At 38.3% G+C, this 23,557-nt stretch overlaps 1 protein-coding gene across 2 annotated transcripts in view; it reads left to right on the top strand.

Annotated features, from left to right (window-relative positions):
- ITGA4 (integrin subunit alpha 4) overlaps positions 1-23,557 on the top strand; it is an 80,403-nt gene that overhangs the window by 3,415 nt on the left and 53,431 nt on the right. The window contains exons 1-8 of one of the 2 annotated variants that reach the window (XM_070422641.1): positions 12,653-13,054; positions 16,188-16,294; positions 16,391-16,520; positions 18,399-18,466; positions 20,081-20,210; positions 21,741-21,826; positions 22,982-23,044; positions 23,137-23,274. In XM_070422641.1, the coding sequence (XP_070278742.1) occupies positions 16,424-16,520; positions 18,399-18,466; positions 20,081-20,210; positions 21,741-21,826; positions 22,982-23,044; positions 23,137-23,274 (582 nt within the window). In that variant the 5' untranslated portion in view covers positions 12,653-13,054; positions 16,188-16,294; positions 16,391-16,423. Of the gene's footprint in view, positions 1-12,652; positions 13,055-16,187; positions 16,295-16,390; positions 16,521-18,398; positions 18,467-20,080; positions 20,211-21,740; positions 21,827-22,981; positions 23,045-23,136; positions 23,275-23,557 lie in introns of those variants that run through there. The other variant, XM_070422639.1, reaches the window with a different exon arrangement.

The raw sequence follows: 23,557 nt of genomic DNA, 5'->3' as shown, positions 1-23,557 counted from the left end.
CTCAGCCCGGCCTGCGCCCATTTGCAGTCCAGGACCCCTTGGGAAATGTCCACCTGTCGACTTAGGCCCACTCCCCAGGGGATCAGGCCTAAGCTTGCAGTCAGACATCCTTCTGGCAGCCAGGGAGCCCTCGGGGGATGTCTGACTAAAGGCTTAGGCCCCCGGGATCGGGTCTAAACCATTAGTTGGACATTCTTAGTGCTGCCACGGAGGTGGGAGAGGCTCCTGCCACCACCACTGCACTGGCCAGCCATGAGCCAGGTTCTGGCTGAGTGGCACTCCCCATATGTAAGTGCACTGACCACCAGGGGGCAGCTCCTGCATTGAGCGCCTGCCCCCTGGTGGCCAGTGTGCATCATAGCAACCGGTCATTCTGCTGTTCAGTCAATGTGCATATTAGCCTTTTATTATTGTTATATAGGATGTCCCTATTTCCCCCCTTTTGGCCCCTCTACCCAGCTCTTGCCCCCCACTTCTCTCTGGTCATCACCATACTGTTGTCTGTGTCCATGGTTTGTGCATATATTTTCTTTGGCTAATTCCTTCTTTAAATTCACTTCTTTAAATTTTTATTTTCAGATAAGTGCTTGTAACTGCACTATTATATATTTTCTATTATATCATTTAGAATTAAGATATTTTTTAATTGAACCCTTGTAAATTTTAGCACAATTTATTAAATTATGCTAGAAGCAATTAGGAGATTTTTTCATGTAATGCAGATACATTTCAATTAATATTTTATTAATTTTTAATATTTTAATTTGAAATAATCTCATACATGTAAAAGAAACTATAAAATAATACAGCATATTATATGTACCCTTCACCCAATTTCTTAGGTGTTAATAATTTAAACATAACCATTATACAACTAACAAAATTTGGAATATATTTTTCTTATAATCTCTTTAATGTTACTTAATCTATTTACTTTGTTTTTGTTAATCTTCACCCAAGGATATTTTTCCATTGAATTTTAGAGTGAGTGAAGGGAAAAGGAGAGACACATTGATTGGTTGCCTCCTGCACATGCTCTGATAGGGACTGGGGATCAAGCCAGCAACTGAGGTACATGCCCTTGACTGGAATCGAACCTGAGACCCTTCAGTCCACGGGCTAATGCTCTATCCACTGAGCAAAACAGGCTGCAGCTTAATTCATTTACTTTTAATCTATATGTGTCTTTATATCTAAAGTGGGTTTTGTTTTTGATTCACCCTCATAATCTGTCTTTTAATTGGTGCATTTATGCCATTGACTTTCAGAGTGCTTACTGATAGAGTTACTGCCATATCAGGTGGCTTCTGGGGCTTCTGCTGGCAGCTCGTGATGTCCTGCCCTGCCTGCAGTATGCAGATTAGCCGTCATCTTTGTTGGTGGTTAATTTGCATATCATGCTGATTAGCCAATGGGAGGCATAGCGAAGGTATGGTTAATTACCATGTTTGTCTATTATTAGATAGGATGTCACACTAATAAATTCAATAATTTTTTAAAAGTTAAATGTATAAATTAAAAGATAACAGTTGAAATGAAACAATGAAAAATATTTTCTTGTTGGCTGAACCAAAAAATCTTATAATAACTAAAGATTGAGCTATGATTGCCATGTCAATAAGGTATTTTCTTTCATTTAAAATAGCTTAACTTGAAAAGCCATAGATGAAGTTGAAATATCTCTTACAATGGTGCCTATCTCCTGCAAATTCAAAATACTATCCACATTGACTAGTCTTTAGGTCTCAGAATTTCAAATCAAAGTTTGATTCAAATAGACAATTCCCCATAAAAGAGGAGTTCAATATCCATCCCCCCCCCCCCCCACCATGCCTCCCCTATCTTTGTGGATAATGTTGTTGCATATGTGGTATATTTACTGTAGCTAAAGTGAGCGGCAAATGCCCATTTATCTAGAATGTTCAGGGTGAGAGACTTTGAGAGTAAGATACCCTTTTAGGGAAGTGAATTGGCTGTAGAGAGGCACTTTCATCCTGCATGCAGACAGACTCGCTCACCTCCCTGCCTGCCTTGAGAAGCGTCTCTCCTCTCACTCCACTGGTACTTCCCTGGATGAACCAAAAGGAAGTTAGTATTCCATCTGGAGGGTCTGAGCCCAGACTTGTTTGTGGAGACGTCATATCTGAGGAGGCTCTAGTGATTGCCACTCATCCAGTTGTTCTCATTTTTTGTTGTTGTTTTGTTTATGTGTTTGATTTTTTAGAGCCAGAGGAAGGGAGAGGAATAGAGAGAAACATGGATGAGAGAGAAACATCTATCAGCTGCCTCCTGCACATCCCCTACTGGGGAATCAATCCAGCAACCCAGGCATGTTCCCTGACTGGGAATCGAACCCGTAAACCCTTGGGTCATAGGTTGATGTTCAACCATTGAGCCACACTGGCCAGGCTGCTTTTCCACTCATAGTCTGCATCCTTACTGAGGCTTTTTAAAAAGAAGCTTTGATAGCAGATGGTTGTTAAAATAAGGCACCACAAATCACAACTGTATTACTATAGTTAATCATAGTCCATCCATGGATTACCAATATCCAAAGAATTACAACATAATAAAATGCATAAATGATTATAAAATTATACTTTAAAATTTTTATTTAATTGGTTATTCAAAAAATATTTCAGATCTTTCATTACTTTGGAGTTGTCCCTAATAGCATTACACACATACACACACACACACAATTACTCGGGTAATAGAGTCTAAAGTTACATAGGTACACTGCCCAATACAATAGTCAGTATGCCACCTGTGGCTATTGAGTACAAGAATTTGGCTAATTTACAGTGAGAGGTGCTATACTATAAATTGCATACTGGATTTCAAAGATAGTACAAAAAATAAAACACAATATTCCATTATTTTATTTTATTTTTTATATATTTTTTATTGATTTCAGAGAGGAAGGAAGAGGGAGAGAGAGACAGAAACATCAGCGATGAGTGGGAATCATGGATCAGCTGCCTCCTGCATACCCCACACTGGGGATCTAGCCCATAACCCAGGCATATGCCCTGACCAGGAATCGAACCATAACCAGGTTCATAGGTCGATGCTCAACCATGAGCCACACTGGCTGGGCTCCATTATTTTTTTTAGATATTGATTACATGTTGAAATAAATAGTTAAAAATTAATAGTGATTACATGTTTAAGTGATATTTTGGATGTACTGAGTTAAAGTATATTGTTAAAATTAATTTCACTTTTTTTTTACTGTTTTAATGTTACTACTATAAAATTAAACATTATATATGTGGCTTGTATTATATTCATGTTGAACAGCACTAATCTAGAGAAACATAATTTTCCTGCATAAACTAACACTAACTTTTTAGCAGGTGTCTATGCATAAATAGGTAATACTTGCACTTTTCTTTTCCAGACCAAGCATTGTACAAGTACTAGATCGTTAAGATCCCTGCTTGTGCCTCTCTTTTTCTTGCTACAAAGAATGGTCCATCACAAGTCAGTCATCATTATTCCCCTTCAGATTTCTTTCTGAAAATTATATTACCTTCGCTAGCCTCCTGGTTTATATTACACTAGAGGCCTGGTGCATGAAATTCATGCATTGAGGGGAGGAGGGTGCCTCAGCCCTGCCTGCCCCCTCTCACAATCCGGGACCCCTCGGGTAGGGTCCTTAGGCCTGGCTGGTGATCAGGACCTATCCCGGCTTTCTTTCCCCTGGCTGCCGGAAGCTGGCCCCACCCCCGCCGCTGCCACTGCTTGCCATCTGTGCGGTGCTGCCTCCCCTGCACCTGCCTCCAGTCACCTTCCTCTGCGGGGGACAGGTGTAGGTGCAATCGCTTGGCTGGCCTGGGCCTCCCTCTGCAGAGTGATTGCTGGCCAGCCCTACACACCCACCACAGTCGCTGGCCGGTGGCCTGGACCTCTCTCCCAGCCAGAGCTCCACAATCCATGCTGCACAGAGGGAAGTCCCGCCCACCAAGCCGGAGCTCCACAATTGATCGCTGTGCAGAGGGTGGCCTGGGCCTTCCTCTCTGGGGCAATCGTGGAGCCCTCCCCCATCAATCGCCCCACCGGCCGGTGGCTTGGACCTGCCTCTTTGGGGTGATCAATTGCAGAACCCCCCCAGCGATTGCCCCACAGAGGGTGACCTGGGCCTCCCTCTGCTGGGCGATTGTGGGGTGATGGCAGAGCCCACGGCCAATCGCATTGCACCCGCCTTGGATGGCCTGGCTCCATTGTGTGTCACAGCGTGGTCGTCTGGAAGGTCGTCTGGACGGTCATTCTGCTGTTTGGTTGTTTGGTCTATTTGCATATTATGCTTTTATTATTATAGATAACCTATTTGGAAGAAGTTAAGTCAGTTAGCATTGGATCATTAAACTTATGATTACCTCACTCTCACTTCTGCCTGATTTACAGGAATTATTAGCTTAACATTAAAGGCAAACCTCCCAGTGTTGAAACTGTAAATATGTACTCAGTAACTTTACTTTTTCATTTGCACTACTCTTCAAATTGTAGCTTATGAGGCTGAGTTGATACAGACTGGTCATTTTGAAAAAATCATCTGTGAACATAGGTTGTTATGGTAATTATGCAGAAAAATCAAGACAGAGAGCTTCATTAATAAATTGTAACATTAAGAGAATTAAGTTCCCTGATATCCAGCAATTTCCTAAACTCCATCTAAAAGAATGGTTTCCACCTAATAATTGGAGAGATGAGGTTTTCTAAATGCATTTTATTTTTGCCCTGAAGTTTACTTGATTACTGTGTAATATTTCTATTGACTAAAAAATATCTCCCATGACGGTGCTGTTCTGGAGTCAGTAATGGTAATCCATTATCCATGAAGGTCATTTACTCATTCAGCCATTTATTGAGGGGTCACAAAGGGCCAGAACCTGGACAAACAGAAGACACATGGTCCTTGCCCCAGCAAGTTTACAGTCTATTGGGTTCTTATTGGAAAGTATGGTGAGAAGATCTGAGGTCGGAGAATATGGTGATGTCTTCCTGAGAAATTGATGTTCAAGTGGGGAACTAAATGAAGATCAGGAGTTAGATAGAGGTTACAGGAAAAGGTGTCAGAGCGAACTATGCATGAAGACCCTGAGGTCTTTGAGAGCATGGCATCTTTGAACTGAAAGAAAAATGCGTGCAGTTGGATTGTGGAGGGTAAATTGGAGGGTAGGTTGGAGAGGTAAGCAAGGATTATTTTGGGTACAACTTCCTAAACTCTCTTTAGGATTATGAATTTGTCCTATGGTAGTTAACGCTGGGGAGTGGCATGATTTGATTTGTGTTTTAGATACTTCTGGTTGCAGAGCAGCGAATGCTTTGGAGGAAATGGGTTAAGATAGTGGCAGTAGGAATAGAAAAAAAAAAAACAGAGATTCTGCTATTATTTAAAAGACAGATTCAGCAGGATGTGATCACTACTAAATGAGAGATGAAGGAAATTTTCTTTAACCCCAGGACATAATTTATTTTTAAATTAACCCAAAACAATACACTAACTTATACAGAGAAAAGGTAGGTTTAGGAAAAAAATTCCACAGTTGATTCTCATATGTGACCTCCAACCCAATCTCCTTCATTTGAGAACTGTTAATATAAAGAAAGTATGCTTTACCTTTTAAGTATTCAGAGAAGAGGTTTTTAAAGATGTTACTGACGGTTTTGATGTGGGCTGTATGGTGCTGTGTCCTGTGAGACAGAAGTAAATACCTAGTCAGCAGTTGGAGGTATGGGTCAGGCGGGCAGGAGAGGTCTGTACCAGCAATTCAGAGTTGAAGGCAATTAGTCCAGCGATGGCAGTCAAAGCCCTGTAGTTCAATGAGTTTAATCTGGGAAATCTCCACCCTGAAAAGATTAGAGGACCCAGGATAGATCCCTGAGGATGCTACGTTTGAGAGGTGGCTGGAACAATGCTGCTCTACTCAGGCCGCTATTTAGATTCTCCCGCAGAACGTTAAGAATACTGCTGTTTGTTCCCTAAGATGTTGGGAGGTGGGTCTAGGAAGAGTGTAATATTGTAATTTATAGAAAGGAAAACGTGTGTATTTGGTCTTTGTCCCTGTTTCTGGCACAAAACACCTAAAACCCTCATAATTTCCTGAGGGATAAGAGAGACAAAGATATCTATGGCTATTTTAATGAAGTGGTTTTTGGACCTTAAGAATGGGGGCTGGGCCCAGCCGTATGACTCAGTGGTTGAGCATTGATCCATGCACCAAGAGATCACTGGTTGGATTCCCAGTCAGGGCACGTGCCCAGGTTGTGGGCTCGATCCCCGGCAGGGGTGTGCCGGAGGCAGCTGATCGATGTTGATGTTTCTTTCTCATCGATGTTTCTATCTCTCTCACCCTCTCCTTTCCTCTCTCTCTAAAACCAATAAAAAAAATTTTGGCAACTATAAAATTAAAAAGAAAAAAGAACGGGGGCTGGTTACTAGTGGAGCCCACCATGTGATTAGAGTGCGGACTTTTCAGCCACACTTCCATGAGCTCCATGATGGGGAAAGGGGATGGAGGCGGAATCAACCACGAATGGCCAATGTTTTAATCAACTATGCCTATATAATGAAGTCTCCATAAAAACCTAAAGGATAGAATGTGGAGAGCTTCCAGGTCGATGAACTCATTGGAACTGAGTGCAGAATCCTTAGTAGGACATAGGACCCTCTATGCAGCGGTTCTCAGCCTGTGGGTCGGGAACAATGAAAATACATCCTGCATATCAGATATTTACATTACAATTCATAACAGTAGCAAAATTACAGTTATGAAGTAACAACAAAAATAATTTTATGGTTGGGGGTCACCACAACATGAAGAACTGTATTAAAGGATTGCGGCATTAGGAAGGTTGAGAACCACTGCTAGGTTCCCGAATGATACGAATATTCATCTTCTCTTCTCCATGGTTGTGAACCACTGGAGAAGAGAAAAGCCTGAAAAAATGCCTGAGAGGAAGCCAAAGGGATGGGAAGGAAATCAGGTTGGTGTGGCATTATGGAGGTCTAAGGATGAGAGAATTTGAGAAGAGTGAGTGATTGATTGACAGTATTAAAAATTGCTCGAGTCGCAGGCTTGTCTCTTCCTTTTCCTACTTACTGTGACTCCGTCCCTGTTGAGTTGGGTTGGGCCAAAAAAAAAAAAAGTTGCCAAGAGGTGGAGCAAGTAAGAATTTAGGAGATTTCACTGGATTCAGATAGAATCAGTTCATTAGTAACCTTGGTAAGACCAGTTATAGAGGTGAAGCCAGATTAGAGTTTGAGAAGGAAGGAGTGAGAAAATATTGGAAGCAAGTCTCAATAACTCTTTTAACTGGGCTTTTCATTAATTATATAAATTTTGTCGATTACTTATGCTAGGTACTGGGAATAGAAAGTTGAATAGGACATGCCTGAAGCCCTCAAAGAGCTCAGGTGAACAGTTAAACATGAGAACATATCATAAGCGTGATAATAGAGACACACACAGTGGGGGTTTGGGGGAGAAATCGGATAATGAGAGATGGTTTCCTGGAAGAGCAGACCCCTGAGTAGTTGAGCCAGTTCTTACCAGTTTTGATGAGCACATAGTAAAAGCTCAATACATGTGAAATGGGTGGGTACATTTCTCCGATTGGGTGGGATCCTCTGCTGCACACTTCAGCATCATTCCAAGAAGTGTAGGCAGCCTTGGGTTCCCAGGTGTCCATCGATTTGTACCAGGCAATCCAAACAATAAAACTCACTCCAGAGATAGGGAGCTTGGAACTGACCATCTTTAAAAACAGGGATTTTTTTAAATTTTAAAAGTAGCTGAAGCATCAAATTGAAACAGGGAAGTGGTCTTACAAGTGACAGGACTGGGCTCGACAATGCAGTGTGTTTGTGCTAATGCTCTCAGTTTACCTCCAAAAATCTTTTTTCTAAAGATAGGAAATATTTATATGAAATTCTGTAATGCACAATGAGAAGAGTAACCATGTAGACTTAGTTGCCAGCTCTCTTTGATGGGAAATAATGTGTGAAGTGGATTAGACACCCTACATAGAAGACTCTTTCCAGGCACACCCTCTGTTGGGAAATCTTTCTAGGTCTACCTCACCCTGATACCATTCTTTGTGTTCCTGTGAATGTTTTCTAGTATTTGGTAGGTTTTTTTCACAGTCATTATCTCTGCAACATTTTATCCCATCCTTAAAGTTTAAGCTTTTTATAGAGACACGTCTGCTACTATGTGCAACTCCTCATCTCAGTCCAATCCTCCATTGGTTCAGGACAATGCCAAACACTCCCTGACTGATTGTTACTTCTCTCACATATTTTTAAGCCTTGCTGTCTTCCTGACATCCTCTGTTCTGCCCTGTGAATTCCCAAACCAGGCACAGAACTTCAATATGGCCCACCTAGCATGAAGCCAGAGCAGATTTCCCCAGAGTTTGTTTCTGTTAACATTTTTGTGTTTTCTTATTTCAAAGACACTCTAAATGGAATTCATGCATTAGTGATAGTTTCTCAAGCGAATCCTGAAGACAAAGAGATTAACTGGAAACCATGGAAGTAGAGAATTTTCTAATGTTGGAAATTAATGTTACCAGCTTAGTAAGTTTATTATAAAAATAAAACGAGTATAGAGTTATTAATAATGTTAATATTTGGGTTCTTTTCCTACATTAACAGGGAAAAGTATTAATAGCAGATCATTGTAAGGTAGTATAGATGCTAATTAACAGTGTGGGCTAGAAACCTTTTTTCCTCTACTAATTAGGGTTGTGATTTGGGGCAAGATGCTTAATCTCTCTTTGTTTCAGCTTCTCTACCTGTAAAATTTGGATAATGACAATAATATCTCCTCATAGGGATGGAATGAAAACTAAATGAATTAATATATACATAGGAAGCATGTCATACATATTAGCAATTATTATAAGACAATGGCCCCTCTTTAAATTATGTTCACTCATGTTCAGTTATGATAAGTTGCAGTATATTTTTCTGGTGTAGTTAGTAAAAAGGTTTGTGTAGGTTTTCTGCAGGAATTTGAAAGAGTTTGGGCTTAAGATCCCTGGAAGAGACACTAAACCTAGAATCAAGCTCACAAGTGACCAGGTTTTCTAGAGTTCTGGGGCCTCATGGTAGCTCAGGATCAACCCCGACTTATAAACTTGGCACTACCCTCTGCCAATGTTTACCTCAGTGTTCAACTCTCTTTCTGGATACAATAAAGTAAAATAAATAAAATTCTAAAGTTAAAAAAATGTATATAAAATGAAATGAAAAAGAGGACTGAAATACTGGCGTTTTCAGGCCTGTGATTATATAAGCTGTTTCTCACGTAAGTTGCAAACGATTATTAGTTATTATCAGATTTTGATAGGAAATCTGAGAAGCTGAGATTTCAATACCTGTTTTTCCAAGGAGAAAATACTTTGAGAACGGTGTCTAATGTTGATGTTTATTTTGATAGTTTGACTCTTGTTTCCCACTACACAAGCTGGAGGCTATGGTTTGGAAGTTTAGTGCTCTCATGTCCCATTTCACCTCTAACACAAAGGCATTTTACTCTACTACTTGTTACTACTATTGAATTCATACACATTACTGTTGTCTCTTAAAAACATCATCACGTTTTATTAGATGCATGGGGAAAGTAAATAGTTTAATCTGATAAACTTATTATAATGGATTTAATAGTTAGGGTTTGATAAGAAAAACTATAAGGAGGGGCCACTGGGCTTAAAGAGCTGACTGCTGGTCCAATCTCTCAGCACTATGAGCTCCCTCTGCTGGTGTAGTCCAAAGCAACATAATGTGGGGACACTGGGGAGCAGAAGCATTTACCATTTAATGAACACGTACTAGCTGCCAGGCAGTCTTGCATGCACAGCCATAAATGTTCTGTAATCTTCATAACCCTGCAGTGGTAGGCCTTAGAATCTTGTCACATTTGAATTGATTTGTTCGCCTTGAATCATACATGTTTTTCAAATATTTTTAATTTAGATAGAGGAATTAATTGGATAATTATTTTCGCTCAGTAATTATTGCTTCTACAAATAAAGATACCTTGAATGAATGACTCTTTATATAACATAGAACGAGAGTCATTCATTTTTCAGGATTAAGAAGAAGAGTGGAACAGTTTGAAACATAAGACGACTTAAATGGAGTAGAACTTCAACATAAAAAAAAGTAATTGGTGGAAGTAAGGACTTTCACTACTTTTCTGAAACTTGAAATTACATCACATGTTTTGAAAGATCAGATACACACACACACACACACACACACACACACACACACACATCTATTCGGAGCTAGGAAGCCAGACGGAGTGCCCGATCAGATGTCTGAAGTGATGGGGAAGTCACAGCGCTGTGCACAGGCAGATAAAGCAAACATGCCATTAGAACCCAAAGTCCCAGGCACCCCTACCCACAGAGCGTTTCACTGAAGCTGCCAGCAAGTGATGGAAAGAAGAACTGTGAGTCTGTTTTTTCCTTTTGGTCTTTCCTTGATGGAAATGCCAAGACACTGAGAACTGATCTAAATTGAGGAAAATCACAGGACAAGATAGAGACCAAGTAAATGACATTTTTCGTGAACACTATAGAGTTGACTAGAGTCTGGGGTCAGATTTGTGATATTTTATACATTTTCTGATGAAAAAAACTTAGTGACATGACTTCAGTTAATTCATACATCTGAAAGTAGACTTCTATTTTATATGCTATATAGGGTAGGGGGAAGTAACAGGCCTTCTATTTCTGACAAGTTTTTTATTCTAATAATTTCCATTTACCAGCCCCACGGGGTGGGGGAAGTTATTTTTTTCTATAAGACTCAATTTTCTCATCTGTAAAATGGGATTGATAAACTAGTCTGCTGCTGTGAGAATTAAATGAGCTAATGTGTATGATAAGGATTAAGTGACAACAACAACGTGCCACAAATATTTTATGGAGGATATATTCCATGACATATGTACAGCTTAATCACATGTTTAGATTAATCTTTAAAATAACAACAATGTTAACATCAGCTAACATTTGTTTGCTTTCTCTGCTAAACTCTGGCCCAAGCGCTTCACACATATCTCACTTACTCCCCATAATCCTTGTGCAAAGCTGTGAAACAGGCACCTCCTGTGGGCCCAGCTGACTCCGTTTTAAATAGCCCTGCTCACATACCCCACTTTGTAAAGATCTTCAAACCTCCAAACACGGTTTCCCTTCAGAACATCTGTTACCGTCTTAAAACTCAAGGCAATATTTTAGAAGAGAAGTAAGGAAGAATAGTAGTGAAGGAAGATCTCTCCAAAGCTTAGATCCCCGAGAGTTTGGTGAAATTATTGCAGTAAAGCAGCAGTTTTCAACCAGTGTGCCACAAGAGGTGTGAATGAATCAAAATTATACCTATTCTACTTTTTTATCAGATCAGGAAAAATTACATATTTTTTGGTGTGCGGCAGAATATTAGTAATTAGTTTATGTGTGCCAGGAGATGAAAAAGGTTGTAAATTGCTGCAGTGAAGGATTAGTAAATGGAGTAAAGGATTTGCGGTGGTATAATGTATTTCAGAATTCCCCTCCCTCAGCAAATACGCATTTCATTCCGGCCTTCTGCAGGGAAGGCCCTGTTCTGGGCTGTGGGAGTGCCACGGTCAACAAAATACAGTACCTGCCTTCATGGAGGAGACATTCAAGATTGAATATCTACCCTTCCATAGTCTCTTTCATATTTGGGGACTTGCAACAATGACAGTAATTAACACCAACAAAAGGGGGTGGTAAAAAGGTGTACTTAATTGGCTTTGTACGAACATCCTTTATATCCATCTATCGAAGTTACTGTTATTCATATTTATATACATGTATGTATACTGATACAAAAATCAGTAGATGGAAATTAAAAAAAATAAAGTAGTAAGCACACATCTGTATATTTCCTTTCCCAAATGAAAAATAAAAAAGAGAAAAATGGGTTTCAGTTTTTAGAATGAGGGGTATGGTTTTTATATAGCTTTGTATTTTTAATGTCTATTGGGAAAATGCATCCAACTGTGCTAAGAATTAGTCATTCTAGTTGTATAAAAGCATGGAAAATTATCAAATGTTAATTTCTGCTGACCTCTTTCATGTTAAACCATATAAAGTACTTTTTTTAATTATGAAGCTGATTTAATTGACTGAGTTTACATTAGTAATAAATGAGCTGAGTTGAAAACCAGATTATAAATAATTCCAGCCTGACATTTGAGTCAAAAATAAAGATAATCTGGGTTTGTTTATGATGTTCAGTTTCCTGACATTAGCTTTCCCATGCCAGTTTTATTCATCATCATTTCTGGCCACATTAGAAATACTGAATTTCCACACACAAAAAAATTTACTTAACATTTGATATCCTATTCATAGCTAGCTAAAACCAAGGAGGAAAAAAGATTTTATTATAAAGAGATTTGTTGTTGAAAGTATTGCATGTCTCCTTTCCCCCCCATTGGCTTCGTATGGCCCGCCCCCGCCCTCTAGTATTATTTTTTAAAAGGAAGGTTTCTTTTCAGATATGACATAATGCAGGGAAGGCACAGCGTTTACATTGCAGAGCAGTTGCTCACAAGCCCACATGCACACTACAAGTGCCCAGGGAGCTTTTCAGATAATTCTGGCGCCTGGGTCTCAACCCAGACAAGTCACATCGGAGCCTCTGGGAGAAGGAACCAGGTGTCAGGATTTGTTCAGAACTCTCCCCAGGTGATCCTAATGTCCAGTCAAGGCCGAGAACCACGTGATAAAGGAGTGGACTCAGGAGCAAGCTGATTAAGGAAAAGCTCCGGAGAAGGCCCCGAGTGTAAGCTGCTGATGAGAAGGTTTTATTTCTCTGCCAAGATTCTGTAGGCATTAAAGAAGAAAGCCGTAAACAAAAGTCCCTGGAAATTAAGAAAAGACCTAGAGTGGTAGTGGGGACTTACAGGCATTCTTTGAACTGCTCCTGTCTTGTAACTGGTGCTGAAAGTATGACGGTGGCCGGCTGAGGTGTCTTAGGAAGAAAGGAGAACCCTCTATAAACGTGAGTCTGTGTGTTTGTTCACTGATTAGAATTAGTTTTTATTTCTTGTGTGGAAGGGTAATTGTTTCATGACTGTGTTGGTTTGTGAATTTCCTTTCTGCCGGGGCATTTATCCTTTTGTACTCACGTTTCACATTCAGATACAAAACACAAATAGAAGATAAGATACTCAGTCAAAACAAACCAGTCAAAGCTTTGAATTGCTTTTCATTTACAGTGGGGCCTTGACTTACGAGTATAATTCGTTCCATGACGGAGCTCGTAACTCAAATTACTCGTGTGTCAAATCAAAAGTGAACGAGTGAGACACGTGATGCTGGGCTGATGTTGTGGCGTTCACTGTGACGTTCGCTGCGCCAACTAGCGGTGGGGTATCTGAAGCTGGCTCGTAACCCGAATTTTAGCTCGCAACTAAAAGCAAAAAATCGGCCAAGACGGCTCGTATCTCGAAAAACTCGTTAGGGCACTCGTAAGTCAGGGCCCCACTGTATTGAACTTCCATTTTCAGCACACATTTCCAGGCTCTGTGCCGGGGGTGGGCTAGTAATGAACAAGACTTAGTACTGGTCAAGATGAAGTAGGTCATTATTTACTAGGCCTGGGAAGTAGACAGAATAGTTGTGAATGAATAATGTACTTGATTTAGTCAGGGTTCACCAGAGAAACAGAAGCGACAGGGTAGATAGATAGATTTACCCATCTAACTACCTTTCAACCTATCTACAAGGAGATTCACAATCGGCTCCCTCAGTTATGGAGGCTGAGAAAGTCCTATCACCTGCCATCTGCAAGCTGCAGAGGCAGGAAAGCTGGTGTAATTGAGGCCAAAGGCTTGAAAAGTTGGGGGTGGGGGCATGGTGCATTGGTGTAAGTCCCAGAGACCTGAGAGGTACTCAGACATGGAGAGAAAGATGTTTGAGGAAAGTGACACCAAAAAAGTGGGAAAGTGAGTAGTTTGGTTATGATGTGTGTGAGCCTGAAGTGTGAGATTCTGAGCAGTGGTGACATCCTGGTGGAGCTAAAACGAAAACAGAGGATGATACGAGGTGGAATCATTGATGGCTCCAGAAAACAGTTTAATCACACAGGGGTTTCTCTAGTCTTCATTTTTAAATGTAAAGACTCAGCCAAGAAACAGACAATAACAATTCACTATTTTTGCAGATAAAAAATTTTTGGCCGTTTTTTCTCAAGCAACTTACATAGCATTGTGTGGTTTTAAACTATCGTATGTTTAGTTTTTTAAAACTTTTGGGGTGCATCTCTAGAACAGTAAATTTGTTTCTAAATAAACTGGCAATTTTAGTGAAAAGTCAAACTGAAAATTGCATCACAGTGGAAATTAAAATTTCATGTCATTCTCTTTCACTTTCCTTCCATTATGTCGACATCATGTAGCCACAATCAAACTCTGTATGAGACCTTACCTACCAAAGCACACAATGCAGTTCTTTCTCTCTCCCTTCTTCCCTTACTTTTTCTTTTTATTAGTTTTAACATATTAGTCTTACATTTCCACTGGGATTCTCTTTTGCCAAGGTTTGGGCTGTAGCAAGATTCTTTCTATTCCAAATAGACTTTGCTAATCAACCCCAGCATTCTTCTTCCAGACCCATCCTTGGGTGTCTTCCTTTCACTGTAGTGCTCCAAGCAGCCACTGCCAATAGGTGGGACTTGCCAGTCACTATTCTACAGGAAACCTGGCCAGAACAACATAATCTGTAAGAATTGCTAATTCTTTCATAGCAATTTCCAGATCATGGGAACCATCTGGGGTAGTCAGGGCCTCACCTGAACCTACTAAAGCAGAATCTTCCCGGGGCTGGGAAGCTTTCTTCAGTTCCACTGTGTTAAGGGTTTTGCTGTTTTTCCTGATCAACATCTTGAAGAACAAACAAGAGTAGACACAGTCATCTTCCTATACTTCTTATAACAAAATCTCTCCTACCAAGGAGATCTTCTGCAAATAATTTCCCTTTCAAAATATTAGCCTTATTGCTATAGGTATTCTGAGTTTGCCCAGGAAACTTTAGGGTTTAAGGTTATAGGAGGAAACAGTGCCTAATTTAGAAAACGGTTCCTATAAATGTCTGAACACAGTGACCAGTGTTCAAAATGAAGTAAACAAACCCAAGTTCCACATTCTTCCAATCACATTAATGCAAATACATAGACCTGCCTTTGGAAGGAAGCCTGGGTGGAATAGGCTATCACATGGCAATTGAAGAGGGTGAAAATACAGACAGCAAAAGGAATCTTAAGGTACTGTATCTTATTCTTCCCTAAAATCACTTAATTAAAATCACTTGAATACAGGATCCTAGCTATAAAGCAAAGAAGTCACTCTAACAAAGGGAAACATTATCACTGTGTAGGTGACTTTTTTTTGTACAATTTAGGAGTCCTGTATTGCCCATGAGTCATATTTATGTTTAGTTTTCTTTCTATTCATGTATTTGCCAAAGTGCTAACAGAGGTTTTTTTTATTTACTACTGAGATAATCTGGTTTTCAACGTCTTTTTTCCCTTGTTGAGAGCAGCCACGATCAGCAAAATATAAACCACAGGGTAGTTTGCTTTCAATGCGATTCCGTGTTACCACGCTCATTATACACTGCCCATTTCCACATGCTCAGTCCTCCCCTTCCAGCTTCCAGAAGCTGACTGGAAAACGATACTGTCTGAAGACGATACTGTCTTTTATTGTTAATGCCTCAATTCAAGGTATGTCTTACAAAGTGCTCTGATAATGTTGTCAGTAATGCTAGATAAATGATCCAAGTAAAGGTGGGAATTCTTCACCAAGCATTATACATTGCCATTGATTTTGCACAGCCTATGTTGGTGTAAACTGGTCATCTCCCCTTCCAGTCATTTCTACAAATAAAAATCACCTTTCAAGAAAACATATTTATACCAAGTAACGCACGGTTACATAACTCAGTTATTCCTCCCCCCCCCCCCTCCATTGTGCAATAAATGTAAGATGACAGAAGCAGAAATTTGGGCACTTCACATGTGGTTGAAGGGAAAAAACATTGGGGATAAGCATGAGGTGTTCATTTTCTCTGTTCTCCTAGAGTAACATGGTTTTCAAGGTCACTGATGATAACGTTGTTTTCAAATGCGGTAGGTAGCCCTGGTGGAGACCCTTGTGGAAAGACGTGTTTGGAAGAAAGAGACAATCAATGGTTGGGGGTCACGCTTTCCAGACAGCCAGGAGAAAATGGATCCATCGTGGTAGGTTATTGGAATTGGTCCCCTGATTACATCATGAAATCAGATATTCTGGGTGTGACTTTCACATAATTTAGTCTACTTTTATGTTTTATTCAGACTTGTGGGCATAGATGGAAAAATATATTTTACATGAAGACTGAAAATAAGCTTCCCACGGGTGTTTGCTATAAAATGCCCTCTGATTTCCGAACAGCACTGAGTACAAGAATAGCTCCATGTTATCAAGGTAAGAGAAGATTTTAATATTAACTGGATCAAAAGAAACAAGTGAATGACTTTTAATTTTTTTAAATTATTTTCAATTTTAGATGTGTGGGGAGGGGATTTTTGAAATAGCTGTGTTCTTTATAAATACTCAAAGTACCCTTTTGGTTTTTTACTCAGTTACAGTATTAGTTTTCATAAATGCACTTTGTGTTTTTAGGAAATTCCACAATTTAATTTGAATAATTCTAGATTCTAGTTGATAATTACCCATTTTTGCATTAAATACATTTTCAATTCAGCGTACATGAGTCTAATACTCAACAACTATAGGACACTTAAAATTGTGAAATTACATTGAAATGTATGATCAGTGAGAAAAAAAAAGCTATTTAGGTTACTTGCTTTATCTTTAGCTGCAAAGAGTATTCAGAAAGATTCAAGTATAATGGGAGCAAGTATTTTTCACTTTTTTTTTTCAAATTGACTTGTTTTTCTTGAACTAGCAAGGGATTGGTATCTTAAGTTTGAAAGGTTTTCCCATAAAAATTCTAGACCATAGGTAGGATTACTGCACACAGAGCTAGGACATAAATAAACAACTGAAGTGAAAAAAGTTCTTGGTGAATGTCAATAGAGCATTAAAAAAATATATCTGCAACAGAACAAGTTCTAAAAATCTGTCTTTGGAAAACTCAGCATTAAATAAATATACATTCCAACTTTTCTAACCAAAATGATTATTCCAGTCTCCAAGAAAATATCTATCACCTAACAAAATTTTGAACAAATAAGCAAATTCAGGTACTAACTCTATTATTGCATTTGATATCATGGAGAAGCTTATATATATTCCTGATTGGCCTTTGGATGGCAAAAAGATAAAAGGTGAATTTTGAATTCTTAATGCAGTAAAACTCAGTCTATTTTTCTCTATGTTTATTATCCTCTTCTTCCTAATGGTTTATGATTTATACTTTGAAACATTTTCATAATTGTTTTTACTTCTGCTAGTCACATTCTACAAATAAAAATTCAAGATGACATAAATATAAGATAACTAAAATTGTGGGAAATTTATAAAAATAGAAAAAATAGACTCGGGGAAGATATAAAAAAAAGTGAAAATCATGACAGAGTATAGTAATTATAAATGACAGCAATTCTTTAAAATTTTCTAGTTAGTAAAACCAAAGCAAAGATGTGGTCCTGATTCTTATTTTCATAGACGTTTACTGATGTCAGTGTTTCAGAAGCAAAGTTTTGTGTTCATAGTAAGTTCCAAAAACATCCATTCATGGCGGCTTCATAATAAGAGACTCTCTACTGGGCAAAATCTAGGAAGCCTGTATGTGGGTTTTGTTTTGTTTTTTCCCTGTTAGTTTTTTTTTAATGGAGGAACTATAACTAAAAAAAAAATTGGTAATGAAATACGTGTAATTTCTGGTTGGTAATCGCATATATGAAATTAGGCAGTAGACTTTAGAATATTAGATGTGGGAGAAATTCTGGCAATTTTTTGAGTCAAATGCCTTCATTTTATAGAGGAGAAAACTGTGACCAAGGGATATCATCTAATTTTACCAGCCCTCTGGTAGCAGAAGGGGCCCCCACCTCCGATTTTTATGCTATTTTTTATCCCAAATGTCTATCCATATTTGAAAATTAATGTGGAGAGAGGGGGGCTTATGAAATGAGGACAATAGTCATTGTTTGTGAAAGCTTTTCTCCCCCTTTTCTGCCTTTGGTCAAAAACTGGCTGATGGTAGAGCTAGGAGCCTCCATTCAAGTTATTTTTTAATTTGTGTCCTGGCCTAGTCACCTATCCTCCATAAAATGAAATTATACAGATTTTGTCTTTATGTGAAATCCTGAATTGTTTCTTTCTACTTTATTTTAGATTTTGTGAAAAATTTTGGAGACAATTTTGCATCATGTCAAGTTGGAATATCTAGTTTTCACACGGAGGTAATAGTCCAAAAAATGGCTGCTATGAATGTTTACATACAGAATTTTAATGTTTCTGAAGACTTAGAAGACTGATATTATGCTTTACAGTAAAAATTGTATAATATCTGATTATATTTGAAAGTACAGTACTATAGCTTAATTTTTATCACTCAATATTTGACGTATATTGTGAGAAAATACCTAATATTAGATAGCTGTGCCACATAAGAGCAACTAAAAGTCTATACTAAAGAATATTATTTTCATTAAGAATTAAATAGAAATTAAAAGTAGCTATAGTTATTTGTTTTGTTAACTTAGACATTGAAAATACCTATGTTATTTTTACTTGTTGAGGAGGGGAGTAAACATATGAATTCACACTTTCAATTAAAATTATGAGAATTGGGAGATTGAAGAACCTAATAACCTCTTAGATTAGATATATTCTCAAACTCGATTATTCTTTTTCCACCACTCTAGTCATTCTGTGAGTCCCAGTGAATGATCACAGTTGTACTCAACCTCCAAAGTTCCCAGTTTCCCTTCAAAACCAGTTATGAATTCATGAATGTTTTCTGAATCTATGTAGAAGGCCTTAGGTTTACAATTTCCATAAATATTACCTACTATGTAAAAAAAAGCAATGATTTCTTTAATGTATATTTAAATTGGTCTTTTTTTGAAATTCAGAATTGTTTAGGAAATTTAGAAATATGTTCAGTAGGTTTGGTTGCTGGAAGTTTTCATATTTTACTAGACAACTATCTGCTTATTCGACCTTCCCTCTGTTTGCTTTTTCTAAATTCATATTTACCATCAAATATGTCCCCAGATTCTTAAAAAATATTTTTTTATTGATTTCAGAGAGGAATGAAGAAAGAGAGAGAGATAGAAACATCAATGATAAGAGAGAATCATTAACCGCATGCCCAAGATTTTATTGCAGCGATTCTCAACCTGTGGGTCGCGACCCCTTTGGTGGTCGAACGACCCTTTCACAGGGGTCGCCTAAGACCATCCTGCATATCAGATATTTACATTATGATTCATAACAGTAGCAACATTACAGTTATGAATTAGCAACGAAAATAATTTTATGGTTGGGTCACAACATGAAGAACTGTATTTAAAGGGCCAGAAGGTTGAGAACCACTGTTTTATTGGATTTTTTTTTTTTTCTCATCTAACATTGTTAAGGAAACTAGTTAATGGCTTTTTGCAAATTGAAATAAATTGTCTACTTTTTCACTCTTTGACAACACATGATTATCTCTGTAATGAGCACTAATGAATTACCCAGATATGATTGACTTTAATAGAAACCACATTGCCTTTCTCCTGAAAACTTACGCTAGTGTTCAATGATTCTACCTTTGATTTCTAAGTCCGCTGATAAGTGTGAAGTGAAAGTTTCTTTTCTAAAACTCTACTTTTAGTGAAAATCCATTAGCTAGCTTCTCTGGCTTTTTTTTTCCTGGTGTGTTTTTAAATCCATAAAATGCTCAGGCTTTAGAAATTTATCATAAAAAATCTGTTCTTGTCACTATTTACTTAAAATGTATATCTGGAAGAGGTTTGGGGTGGTGAGATTAAACTTTTAAATGACGCTACATTGTTTATTTCTTACAGGATTTAATTGTGATGGGAGCTCCAGGATCATTTTACTGGACTGGCTCTATTTTTGCCTACAGTATAACTTCAAATAAATACGTGGCTTTTTCAGACAGAGAAAATCAAGTAAAATTTGGAAGTTACTTAGGTACTGTAAAAATTGACAAACTGAAATTATAATCTTTCTTACAGATACTAGTGATTATAAATAAGGGAAATTATATTTTCAAAAGATCAACATGGCCCTAGCCAGTTTGGCTCAGTGGATAGAGCATCGGCCTGTGGACCAAAGGGTCCTGGGTTCGATTCTGGTCAAGGGCATGCAGGCTCCTCCCCGGCATGTGCAGGAGGCAACCAATCCATGTGTTTCTCTCACATGTCAATACCGTATTTCTGTCTTTTCCTCTCTCTTCCACTCTCTCTAAAAATCAGTGGAAAAATACCTTAGGTGAGGATTTAAAAAAAAAAAAAAAAAGATCAAAATGGCCAGTGGTTATTAAAAAGAGAGTTTGTTTAAGAATACAATCTATGAAATTTTAACTTACATTGAACGTATGTAACTACAGTCAGCGACATATAATTCTTAGACTGGAACTCCTGGTTTACTGCAAAGTGCTTATTCTGTGGAGTAAAACACTTGTGGGCTTGTATCTTTATTATTATAAAGGTAGTATTGATTGCTTACCATATCTGAGGAACTTTTGTAAGCACTCTACATTAATTAACTCATTTAAATATATAAGAGTAAGTAAGTATAGTTTCTTAAAGGACCAGCTGAAAATCAGTCAGGCTGTCGACTGCATTCTAGACAATGCGTAACGTTATGAAGCACATGGGTCTGAAAACAGCTCATTGACCTTTGCCTCAGAAGTTCTTATAATATTTCTCATAGCTTAGCTATTTTTATCTTCTTATCCTTATTTAATGAATCAGAGGTGGGATTATTTATAGTTTGTTTCAATAGAAACACAAGATTTTTCTGGCATTAATTTCCATTATAGTAAAAGGAATGCTTTTCCTATAGTTTCTTAGAAAGTACAGATTTGCTTAAACCATATGTGCTTCAAATGTGAGCAGTTTATACTCAGAAATAATGATAAGAAAGGCAGTACTATTTTTCCCATTTGAACAGAAGGAATTCATTTTCAAACAGAGGGAATTCATTTACAATTCAACATTTACTTGTTTATAGTTGAAGATTATCTTCAAGTATTATAAAATATAACTTGGCATTACCCTTTTTATTACATAATAAAGCCAAAATATTTCCCCATTTCTATCATCATAAAATTTTTATCATAATAAAGATTTCATGGCAAAAAAATTGCAACTTAGGAAATTTATACGTAAAGTTTAAAATGTCATATTTCATATACTCTAAAATATTTCTGTAGGATCAGGACATGCAGGAAGCTTGCATGTCCTGGTACTACACAGAGACTAACAAACCAAATGTAAAGTGCTATCTTCAATTTGTTTCATAGCACACATATTAATAATTAAAGCATAAAATGAATGACCAATTGTGTGTACTCGTATTGCTTTGCTAAATGTTATTAAAATTCTGTTCTGTGTAGTCACTCTGTATTCAGTCTCACTTAATTCTGAGTGGATATGTGATAATGTATTTCACCCGTGGCAGATGACAAGTCTCCCAATTGTGTCCGTTTTCTTGAAGGATACTCAGTTGGAGCTGGTCATTTTTGGAGTAGGGATACCACCGAAGTCATCGGAGGAGCTCCTCAGCATGAACAGATTGGTAAAGTAAGAACTACATTTTTATATTTATTTCTTTACAAGGGTTCAAATAGATTGCATGAGAGGAGAGGTTAAAGGAGGAAGTGCACGCTTGCTAAGGAATGAAAGCTAGCTGAAACCGGTTTGGCTCAGTGGATAGAGCGTCGACCTGCAGACTGAAAAGTCCCAGGTTCGATTCCAGTCAAGGGCATGTACCTGGGTTGCGGGCACATCCCCAGTAGGAGGTGTGTAGGAGGCAGCTGATCGATGTTTCTCTCTCATCGATGTTTCTAACTCTCTATCTCTCTCCCTTCCTCTCTGTAAAAAATCAATAAAATATATTTAAAAAAAAAAAGGAATGAAAGCTAGAAATGATGAGCCATGTGCCGCATTTAGTGGAATTGGTGAATGTTGTATGGCTTTTAGATAAAATTGGGCAGAAAAGCTTTAAGGAAAATTATATGTCAAATGAAGCTTTTTTTTTCTTATGAGTAAACTGTTTTTAAGAGAACTGTCTCAAGGTGCCCGAGGAATATATTTATTGGTTAACAAGTTTACAACTAAAGGGAAATTGAGGCAGCAACAGGTTTTATGGTAAGACTACAAAGAATAGGATGTTATTTTTGGCTTTAGTTTTCATTACACTTGTTGTGTAAAGGTTACTAAGTTTTTCTCAGCCTTACTTTGAAAAGTGAGGCAAAAACGCTTTCTTTCTGCGCTCTCTCTCAAGGGCCAGGAGGTAGCTCCCGAGAAGGTAGTTTTGCAAGGAAGGCACGTTAGCCTGAACGTGGTTTCCTAAACCTTTGGGCTCACTCTGAAAGGGATTTTTAAAACTGTATTTGAGCAATTACAAGTTATGAAAAATGATATTTTGATCAAATGAAAAAAAAATTTTATTTAATTTTTTTATTTTTTTTAATATATTTTATTGATTTTTTACAGAGAGGAAGGGAGTGGGATAGAGAGTTAGAAACATTGGCGAGAGAGAAACATCGATCAGCTGCCTCCTGCACACCCCCTACTGGGGATGTGCGCGCAACCAAGGTACATGCCAGAATCGAACCCTGGACCCTTGAGTCCACAGGCCGACGCTCTATCCACTGAGCAACACCAGTTAGGGCGAAAAAAAAAAAGTTTTAAATGTCATATTCTAACCTTTTCCAATTCTTTTCACAATTGCAGGCATACATATTCAGAATTGATGAAAAAGAACTAACGATCTTACATGAAATGAAAGGTAAAAAGGTAATATGTCTCTACCTTTGGTCTCCCTGGGGGCTTTGGTGACTAACCCTGCTTTTTCCTCAGTGACTGGGTCTGGTTTGTTTTTGGAGCAGCTTGGCTCTTATTTTGGAGCTTCTATCTGTGCTGTGGACCTCAACGCAGACGGCTTCTCGGACGTGCTGGTGGGAGCTCCCATGCAGAGCAGCATCAGGGAGGAAGGCAGAGTGTTCGTGTACATCAACTCCGGCTCAGTAAGTCCAAGGATCCCCAAACTGGGAGCCCCTCGGGATTGTGTTGGGAACTTATTCTGGAGTTCTGAGACTACAGATCCTTAGGCTTATCTTACTGCTGAAAGTAAAAATTCTGGTATGGTACTGATGCTCCCAAAATGAAATAGAATAGGATGGTAAATGGGCCGCTGACCCATCTTGCCATTCCAGAAGGAGGTGATGAGTCATTCCAGAGCTTCTCTATTCACAGCTGGGAGGTGTTCACTGCAATATATGACATTTCTTTCAGTTTTCATTGTGACAC

The sequence above is a fragment of the Myotis yumanensis genome, unplaced genomic scaffold (assembly GCF_028538775.1).
Source record: "Myotis yumanensis isolate MYYU_CA2020_CCGP unplaced genomic scaffold, mMyoYum1.0.hap1 SCAF_8, whole genome shotgun sequence".
In the NCBI taxonomy this organism is placed as follows: domain Eukaryota; kingdom Metazoa; phylum Chordata; class Mammalia; order Chiroptera; family Vespertilionidae; genus Myotis; species Myotis yumanensis.
The sequence above is the reverse complement of the archived record's forward strand: the minus strand, read 5'-3'. Positions and strand labels throughout refer to the sequence as shown.